The sequence below is a fragment of the Bidens hawaiensis genome, unplaced genomic scaffold (genome assembly GCF_021521415.1).
Source record: "Bidens hawaiensis isolate Kalapana, Puna unplaced genomic scaffold, B.hawaiensis_p1.1 tig00004283_1, whole genome shotgun sequence".
NCBI lineage: Eukaryota > Viridiplantae > Streptophyta > Magnoliopsida > Asterales > Asteraceae > Bidens > Bidens hawaiensis.
Window position 1 is genome coordinate 1,589,202 of NW_027491258.1, and position 10,821 is coordinate 1,600,022.

Below are 10,821 nucleotides of genomic sequence, written 5' to 3' on the forward strand. Positions count from 1 at the left end.
AATCCATAGATTTTATTTTTGAAACGAGTGAGAAGAAAAGCAAAGGTAACTTTGGTTTAAAATAATATGCAGCACCTTTTGATATACTTCCTCTTGCCAATCTTCGTCATTTGGATTATCCGTTTGAGCTGTAAGATCTATATATGCTACAGAAGAGCAGAAGCTTCAAGCATTAGCATGCAGAAAATATAACTTGAATAGTTAAAAATAAACAGATTGATTAAAAAAACACCCTACTTAATGAAGGCTCTGGCACAGCTCTCTTTTGTGGACATAACCGTTTCTGCATATCTATCACATTTTGCTTCTGAAAACCACCTGCAGTTGCAGGCCTTTGCGTGAATCGAGAATGTGTTTGTTGTAACTGCTGCAAATATTGCATATGCGCGTGTGCTTGCGCTTGTGCTCGCAGCTTTTGGGCTGATAGTATCCGCCTATTTCCATTGACGTCGTTAACAATCCGAACAATATGCTTCTCATAAGTACCCAGCTTGTCTTTATAACTAGCTGATATTTCATGCTTAGGCATTTGTAAGAACTGCATGAGACGCTCCAACTTATCTTTAGATAGTTTCAGCCTCTCAAATTGCTCAATTTTTAGTTGCAGAGGAAGAGAATCGTGCTGCACAACAATATTTTTCATCAAATGCCTTTGGTGTATGCTTTTGCAAGTTAACATAATATTATCTTTAAACGATTTGACAATATTTGACATGGTTTTAAAACTGAAAAGATTTCCGTCTTTGATACGAGACACTAACTTACTTGTTGTAATTTGGAAAGAACTTTCTGGTGAGCGTCACACAATTCAAGTAGATACAGATCCTTCATAACTTTTATCTGTAACCAGAAGAAAAAAAATCAAGGTCATATAGCCTATAATTAAAAAATATATATATATATATATATTAAAAATACTCACAGGAACCTAGTAAAGCATGATCACAAGCAAAAAACATGTATACACTCTTGCCAATTGATTGATAATTTTCAGTAGCAATTTTTTTTACTTAAATAGATTTCATATTTCATAACTAAACTTTGGTTTAGAATAATAATATTTTATTTTGTTCAACTCAAAAGCAATATTAGAAATCAGGCACTTTCATTGCTTTTAAAACAATGTAAGATAACAATAACATACAAAACCTTTTGATACACTTCCTCTTGCCAATCTTCACCATTTTGATTGCATGTCTGAACTGTCGATTCTACTCGATACAGATCCTTTATAGCTTCTATCTATAAGAAAAATGAACAAAAAATTAAAATTTATAGTATCTGTCATAAGTCATACCATCAATGCTATTTAATGATGTTTGATTGATATTTTATCAGTAACAATTATTTACAGCTCCTTTTGATGATTTTGTTCAACTCAAAAGCAATTCACAAATCTCAGGTGCTTTATATAAAAAGTTTTAAAATAATATACATCACCATTTGATACACTTCCTCTTTCCCATCATTAACATCTGGATTGTCGGTCTGAGCTCTCGACTCTAGTTGAAACAAATCCTTCATCGCATCTATCTGTAATAAAAAAAATCAAGGTTATAGTGCCTATCACTTTGAATTTGTTCAACTCAAAAGCAATGTACAAATCTCGCGCGCTTATATAAAAAAATTAAGATAATATACATCACCTTTTGATACACTTCCTCTTGCCAATCTCCGCCATTTGCTGTCAAATCTATAACTTTTGAAGGGTTTACACTATTATTTGAAGCAGCAGAGTTTGCAAGCGTGGGATTTTGTAATCTGTTCTCCATAGTCATCATCATGGAGCATATCTTCAGTGTATATTCAGACTGCAAACAAAATAAAAATACATGTTTTAAGACCCCAATGCGTACGCCAAACAGACTTCTAAAATCCTTGTTCCAAACGCAATAACCAAAAACCAAAAAACTAGTTAATAATATAAAGAATAAAGAACACGACAAACCTGACAAGCAGTATAAATCTCGTCTTCGATCCTCTCAGCTATATTCTTAAGTTCCTGTAGTTGCTCATATCCGGAGAATGGAAGATGCATCTTCAAGTTATCCATTCTACACATAATTAATAAAGTACATATGTCACTCAATATAATGCAAATAGTTGAAAACATTATTAAAAGGAACCATATAAGTACATACATCTTGTTCACGCTCCTTTGTCGCTGCAGTTGAGCCATCCAGTCACCAGATTCCGTTGCAGGGTCAGTAACAGCACCCTGATTACACATCCACGTACTCGTATCCATCTTCTGTTTGATGATTGATCTTCACAGTGACAGTCTATAATAAAAACTGTTACAACCAAAACTAATAAAAATGTGAGCTGAAACCGTAGTATGATTGCGTAAAAGTGTGCTGCAACTATTCTAAATCCGCAGTATGACTGCGTGTCACAGAGCAATTAGACAGTATTTTAAAAATTAGAAGAATTTGTGTGTGATCAGATGTATGGGTGTTAAACGGGTAGTGCTCGCGGGTTGGTGGGTCCCACTTGACATGAACCCGAAAATTCAACATGACCCAGAACTTGAAATTTGTGTAAAACACATGAACCCGAGCATAACCCGCATGTTTACGGGTTGACCCGAACATAACCTGATTGACCAAAAGTTTTTTATATTTTATTGATTTCACATATTAATATATTAAATTTTTTTACAACAAATCAATACAGTCTTGTATAAAACAATTACATTTTAATTATAAAATCTTATGTCAATCTCATTTTTAGCTATAAACTTTGGCATAAAATACCAAACCAAAATAATTTATTACATATAAAAACATTAATATAACATTATAAACAGTATATAGGTTAAACATGTCAAGCCGCGAACCTGCCAGCCAGGTTGATCCGAACACGACCAGTTTAGCTAGACAGGTTCACGGGTTTGACCCGAAACTAACCCAAACTCGTTTATACCAAAAATACAAGATGCCATGAACAGTCAAGCAGCATCAGTTTTCAATGACTTAATATTCTTTTGTTTAATTTTTTTTTCTTTAGTTTTGTAGTTATTATCTCATAATATTATAATAACGTAACAAAGTTTGGTGCCATTATAATAAACCAAAAACAATATGTGTTCCAACAAAACCAGACACAATGCCAACAAACCTGAAATCGAATGGAGTTATGAATCGAACTGATCGGTGATCGAATATAAATATACGATTATGTTTCAAAACCCTTTTTCTGTTTCTTATAAATAAAAGTGTTACCGAGTTTTACTTTTAACCTAATTGGTAAATTATTAATTTATGGGAGTTTGTTAATACGGTCCCTACGGTTTAGCATAAGTATCGAATACGGGGTCTAACGTTTTAAAGTAATAAGTTTGGTTATTGAAGTTTTCGTTTTATTACAATGCTGGGTATTAATCAATAGCGGCGGATCCAGAAAGTTTTCTTACAAGGGTCGGAAATTTTTTGGTTGATACTCAATAATTACCGATATATATATATATATATTTCTGTTTGGTTCAGACGTTCGGGTCGGATCAAATTGGTATATACTTTTTATGATACGGTTAAGATTTTCCAGTTGGGTCGGGTCATTTTAAAAAAATAATTAAACAAAATCTCATATATCGAAAAAAAAAGTAAGTGAAAACGTCGCTAAAAATGAATAATTAAAATACAATATATTTATAATTGTTATTTATGGGTTTTCAGTTTTTAAAATACAGCTGTAAAATCATCTAGTTTGACATCTTAAGCAAGTCTTAGTAAAAGAAAATACAACTATAATCTAACCTAACAATAAATTAGTATAAAAGCAACTGAAGTCTAGTAGAATAAAAGATGTTCAAAAAGAAAAAAAAAAATATTTAATTCTATTTTTATCATTAGTAAATATTTAATGAATGATGCGATATTTAACGGAAAGCCGGTGCAAATTAGTAATGTGGTATGTGATACGAAATAGGCCGAACATGGCCTCGATAACTTGGGAGAAATGACGAGCCTTTGAAGTATGAGGGTGTACTAGTAATTTGTAAGTTAATGAATAATGATTCTAGATAGTATGGTAAATGGTAATTTTAACTTTGTTGGTTAGCACTTGCTACTCGAAATTGGTGTTGATCAAATATAAAAATGCTTGTTTAATCATTTAAAAAAATAATTAGAAGGATATTCAAGGTTGAGTATTTGGAAAGGTCTCCATGTGTCAGACACTTAATTGCTTTGAAACAAGATTTTCTTACAAAATTACCCCTACTACTACTATAAATGACTAAAAAGATGTTAAAATCCAGTCATCTTCTCCAAAATTTACTCATCGATGGGAAAATTTGCAGGTCATTTGTGAACGCCTTTTTCACTCAGGTCATCTTTCTTTCTTCATTTTATCAGTATTTCACAGTGTCGAAATTTTACAAGGGTCGGTGGAAATTTTAACGTATATATAACACTAAACTTTTATTTCACAGGGTACGGCCGACCCTCGCAACCGAAGCATAGGTCCGCCCCTGGTATTAATGCTAACTTTTGTTAATTTTTTTTTTGTTAAATTCAGGTGAAGTGAACAATAGTTATAAAGGTATTTGAGAATTCCAATGGGTAATGTTAACACACTAACGAGTTTACATGATTGCCAATGGGTATTGGGCTGGGTTGAGGCAAGATTTAACAATGGGGGTATAAAACTGGGACAACCAATACTAGTCTTGTTCTCATGGTTACATTACTTCGAATTTGCATGATTGATTAAAAGTTGCATGAAAATGATGATTAGTGAGAACTGATGGAACTAGATGATTGTGAGCAATATTTTGTGTGTGAGCCATATGAAAGTGTACTTTATTCTTGATTTAGATATCATAAATTAATTTTGGACTTAGAACTTGGTAGAAATACACACAAAAAATTGGGCTAATTAGTAGTAGTAGTGGTGTGTATATGTTCATTGAAATCATTTTTCGTTTACTAAATCAACTTCATTAATTTGTATGGGAATGATTTTGATTTTGTTGCGGATGATTTCAAATTATCAGGTAGGATATCGGGTATTGAAGAAACCGGTTCCGGTTCAGTTCTACCCAATATATCCGGGTAGACTTTACACCCGGGTTCTTTTTGCACTACTTTCCATGCAACTTTTCAAGCATTGTTATGATTTAGACCTGACAACATACTAACTTGAATAAGGTTCAATCAATCAGGTTTGGGTTAAACTGGACTATAACCAAATTTGGTTTGGGTCAAAGTGTTAACTTGCATCTTTCAATTACTACAAGACTTTAAATTTCTACAATTTTCTTGAATATTTTGTGGATCATTGTTGCATGGAATCAAACGCTCAAAGCTACTATGGGAAGCTAGTGGATCAAATACGTTTTGAGCAACAACTATATCATTGCCGAGCCATATATGCTTTGAGCTAGAGGTGGGAAAAAAAACAGGCACCAGATCAACCTAGTATATCCAACCCGTGGGTTCGAACCAGGTTTCTATTTCTCATACAAACCGGAACCGGATCCAGTTCCACCTCTACCCGGTCAAAACTTAGACTTGATCCGACCAAACCCCAATAAAAACCGGCAAAACTGGTCAAAACCCAGTAAAAAAACCGACCATGAATGTTGTGCACAATTACACATGACAAGTAAATAAAATCAGACTTCAATTTGGCACAAGCACCATGAATGTTGTGCACAAGCACAATTGCACATAACAAATAGATCTACATGAAATAGATATTGTCAACTTGGACATACCCAAGATATCATGCAATATGAAAGTTAAATAAGTTTTAGTTTAAATATACAAATGTAAAAGCGGGGAAGATGACATCGAAGCGTGTTGCCTACAAACCTATTTACAACCCATTAAAACTTTTTATACAATACTTACATTAAAAGGCATTCTAGTGTAACATTCTTCTATATACACACACTTCCCAGGATAGCATAAGTTTAAACAAAGATAAAAAGATAAGTATCACCCCCAAGATATCATGCAACATGAAAGCTCAATTGCTGGGTCCACTTGTCATATTATGTTGTCAAAAGTGTTAATACAACTATTATAGCCCGGGTCAAGCTTGTGCTTGCTGCTGCGAGGCCGCTGGTTTCCGCCTCAAATTGATGGCAAAAATAATCTGCCTCTCATATGTGGGTAGTTTGTCTTTATAAATAGCTAACATTCGATGCTTAGGGATTTGTAAGAATTGCATGAAAAACTCCAGCACATTTTTAATTTTTTTCAGTTTCTCAAGTCGCTCGTTTTCTGGTTGCTGAGGAAGAGAATTGTACTGGACAACAAAAGGTTTTCAACAAATGTCTTTTTTCTGAATGCATTCTAAATTCTATATGGTTTTTAAATTGAAAATATTCCCATTTTTAATATGAGCCATTAACTTACCTGATGCAGTTTGGAAACGAGTTGCTGGTTCATGTCAGTCAAATCTGGCAGATACAGTTCCTTCATAGCTTTTATCTGTAAAACGTTGGAAAACAAATGATATTCAAAATACGTTATTCCCCTTAGTTGTTTGATGCTATTTGAAAAGAACAGTAATAACTGCAAAAACTTGAATGCGCTCTGGACATTTAACTGAAATTTTCAGTAACAGCTTTTTAACTCAGATAGATAATCAGTGCCAAAAAACGAAGAAGCAAAAGTAAGCTTTGGTTTAGAATAGTAGTGTATGTTCAACTCGAAAGCAAATCGTGCTTTCACTACTTTAAAACAATGTAAGATAATAATAACATACAACACCTTTTGATATAATTCCTCTTGCCAATCATCACCATTTTGATTGCCCATCTGAGCTGTCGAATCCAGCAGATACAACTCTTTCATAGCTTTTATCTGTAATCAATAGAAAAAAAAAACAAGAAAGCAAGGTTATAGAGTCTATAACTGGAAAGAGATTAATAATCCCACTTATAGTTCATGTACATCAAAAGCATTAGTAAAAATATGTGATTCCCCTTTAGTTTCCTCTCGTTTTAAGTCAAAACTTCAAAACAAAAAAAATCACAAAAAAATCTAGTATAAAAAAGAATGACAGCGATTACACCCAAAGTTTTATATGTGCTCTTGACATTTTATCGATATATTGTATCACGAATATTTACAGCACCTTTTAACGATGGTAATGCTTTTGTTCAACTCAAAAGCAATGTAAGAACCTCAGGTGCTTTAAAAGATATAGGTAAGATAATTTACAGAGCTTTTGTATACACTTCCGATTACCTTTTGATACACTTCCTCTCGCCAACCTCCGCTATTTGCTGTCGAATCTAATGATACTGAGGGGTTTACATTATTATGTAAAGCAGCAGAGTTTGAGCGTATAGGAAGTTCTAATCTAGTCTCCATAGTCAGCATCATGAAGCATATCTTCCGCGTATACTCCGACTGCAAACAAAATAAACTACATATTATCACTTGTCCTTAAGAACTGCAAATCTTCATTCCATAAAAGTAAAAAGCCAATAACCAAAAACTACAAAACCTGGGATGTGGCAGCGGTATAAATCTCCTTTTCAACCCTCTCAGCTATTTTCTTAAGTTCCTTTAGTCTCTCGTATTCGGTGAATGGGAGATGCCTCTTCAGGGTATCCATTCTACACATAATATAGTAGGGGTGAGCAATAACTGAACCGAAAACAGATGAAACCGAACCGAAATTGGCCGAAAACCGAAAAGCAATTATTGGTTATTTTTTGCACCCTCGGTTAACCGAACCGAACCATTCATATTGTCATACATTTCTAGCTTTTATACCTCTATTTCATGTATTTATCCATCCATTTCATGTCCTTCAAAGTTGAAATTTTAGCTCAAAATTGAATTTAGGTATTAACCGAACCGAAAACTGAATAGACCGACCAATTGAGCGAAAACCAATTGTTGGGGTTAATAACCGAGCCGTGCACACCGCTATAATAAAGTAGATTTGTCACTCAAAATAATGCAAATATTTATCAAAAATTTCATGAAAGCACATAATTATACAAAATAAAAGCATAATAAACCAGCAAATAAAAGAGAATACTAATATAATAAAGTACATACAACTTGTTGACGATGGTTTTCCGTTGCAATTGAGTCTTATTCCAATCACTAGATTCCATACAATTACTAGTATTCATCATCTTCTCTTCGCTGAATTGATTTTCAATCCTATTGTAACACGAAGAAATTATTAATAATTAATAAGAATTGATGCTAAAAAGCGTGTAGGCAGCATAGCGTACATACCTACCAGTCATTCGGATGCTCGAGTGGTAGGGTTCTTGTACCGGAGAAGACAGACAGTAGAGGAACTTGCTTGCCTCAGTTGAGCAAATAAATAATTTTAAAATTTAAAAAAGAATCATTTTCGCAATGACCCAAACCGATTAACCTGACCTGGACCTGAATAAGCAAATTCCGGACCTGAACCTGAATAAGCAAATTCCGGACGGGTTAAATAGGGTCAAATAGTATTAACCTGAACCTGAATTGTTAATAGGGTCGGGTTTCGGATTCATTTTGGGAAAAAAGTCGGGTTTCGGGTTAACCCGATTAGTGGTAATACTTTACTTTATATACAATAATTAAAAGGTGAACAAACACTATAAAGACAATAATGTAAGCTTTATAGAGAAGTTAATTATTCTGTTTGTTCGTGAACCATTCAGCGAATATTTCATTTACGTTGTGTTCTTTTAATTAAAAGAACGAACATAAACACATGTTTCACTCGTTCATCAATGTTTGTGAACGTTCATTTATAATCGTTCATTTAAGTTTGTTTACGTTCGTTCATGTTCGTTCACATATTAATAGAAAATCATTAAATATTTTTTGCATTTAGTAATTATATCACCCTAATATGTTTTATATTTGTTTGTGTTTATTTAAATGCGTTCATTTATGTTCATGAATGTATGTTTGTGTTCGTTAATGTATGTACATATATGTTCATTCATGTTTGTTTATCTTTGTTTAATTATGTTCATTTATGTTCATGAACTCTTCGTTTAGATTTTAAATAAACGAACATAAACGAACACGAACATATTTAGTTTTAAACTAGCGAACATGAACACAAATATTTGTTCGATTAAGTGTTCGTGTTCGTTAAAAGTTAAATGAAAGAACACGGACATGTCGTTGTTCATTTCTGTTTGGTTCGTTTACAAGTCTATATATGTAATTATAAGACAATTACTTGTAAAAGAAATTGAAAATTGAGTGGAATGAGAAATTTTGCAACCTGCAAGTTACAAACATAAAAAAACAACTTAAAATTATAAAGTAACATGGTTAACCCAATTAACCTGACAAACCCGAAACCCGAACTTTAATATGGTCGAGTTGCGGTTTAGATATTTTTTGAGGGTTGACTCGATGAACACCCCTAGTCGGCGTTATGGTTATACTTTGTTCTATTATTATAGTTATTAGAAATATCAAAATTAAGTAGCTATTTCAAGACAAATAAATTATCTATCTCAACTATATAAATAAATAAAACAAATAATATTGGTTAAGATAACATAATCTGGTCATAGTGAGCAACGAAGTTCTTCAAATTTATAGAGTGTGATGACCTAACACATAAGAAAATTACAGGTTCCAACAGAAAAAAAAAAATGTTATCAATAAAGTTATGGACATATTGCAGTGGTAAGGTATCTCACTCTCTCTCCTTTATGTAGTTTAATTTTTTATATTTTGAAAAGTACATGTATAACTGTACATTAGTTTGTAGAAGTATTTAGGATTATGTTGGTATGTTGGTTTGCTTAAAAAAATTATATAAAATTGTTTAAATTAGTATTATTCTTTCTAATGACATACTAGAGACTCTTGATTTCACATTCAAAAATAAATAATAGTAACCAATATTATTTGTTTTATTTATTTATATAGTTGAAATAAATAATTTATTTGTCTTGAAATAGCTATTTAATTTTGATATTTCTAATAACTATAATAGAATAAAGTATAATCATAAGTATAATTATATAATAAAAATTAGTCATGGTTAAATTGCTAAAGACCATTGGGCATTGTTTTCACTCCACTTTATTTCGAAACCAACTCGGTTTTTCATTAGAGCTTATATCATAACATTCATGAAACAAATCAAACAACATTGTGTATTTAGATTTTCTTTTTGTTTTTTTTTTTAAAAAAACTGACAATATCCTTCCCGCCCTAGACACCCTACACGTTCGAGATTCCTTATTTTTACCTCTTTATAGCTTATAACTTATAATAAATTAATTAAAAAGTATTTGAGTTTCCTTATTATGTGAGAGGAAATGTTGATAAGTTCCACATTTGTAACTTATGAGTTATGACTTCTGTTAATAAGTCATAAGGAGGTAAAAATAAGGAATCCTAAGGGATGTGGCATGAGGCGGTATTCCAGCACACTTGGTCTAATGACTAAAGTTAATAAAATCATAAACGGCGGCTTTCTCATACAAAATGAAAGTTTCGATAAGTTTTTTTTTTCAAAAATATGCAAATGTAAAGCATAGAAGGCAAAAACTGTACTTGGTAACATAACTTCAAAAGAAGATAACAAGATTAAGCAGCACTCCAACATATTATACAATCTGAAAATTCAGACTCTGAGGCCCACTCACTGTTTTTTTTGTGAAGAACCACTTGAGACCTGCTATAAGGAGTTCATACTGCTACTTTGACCCGGGACAAGACTCAAGACTACAAAAAGGACTGTATGGAATTCATCATGTTATGTTGAGCAACGGATTTTGACTATACATGAATTAGTGAGTTATTCTCTATAGTCGGCATCTTCAAGGATATCTTCCGTCAATAATCAGACAGCAAACCAAATAAAATA

General features: G+C 32.5%; 1 protein-coding gene across 3 annotated transcripts in view; it reads right to left on the reverse strand.

Moving 5' to 3' along the window:
• Positions 1-8,150, reverse strand: part of LOC143626231 (uncharacterized) — a 58,056-nt gene extending 49,906 nt beyond the window's left edge. For 2 of the 3 annotated variants that reach the window (XM_077096379.1, XM_077096380.1), the window contains exons 1-4: positions 8,031-8,150; positions 7,468-7,579; positions 7,206-7,370; positions 6,726-6,818 (exon numbers count right to left, since the gene is read on the reverse strand). In XM_077096379.1, the coding sequence (XP_076952494.1) occupies positions 6,726-6,818; positions 7,206-7,370; positions 7,468-7,579; positions 8,031-8,110 (450 nt within the window). In that variant the 5' untranslated portion in view covers positions 8,111-8,150. The remainder of the gene's footprint in view (positions 1-6,725; positions 6,819-7,205; positions 7,371-7,467; positions 7,580-8,030) is intronic. The other variant, XM_077096382.1, reaches the window with a different exon arrangement.
• Positions 8,151-10,821: the final 2,671 nt, after the last annotated feature.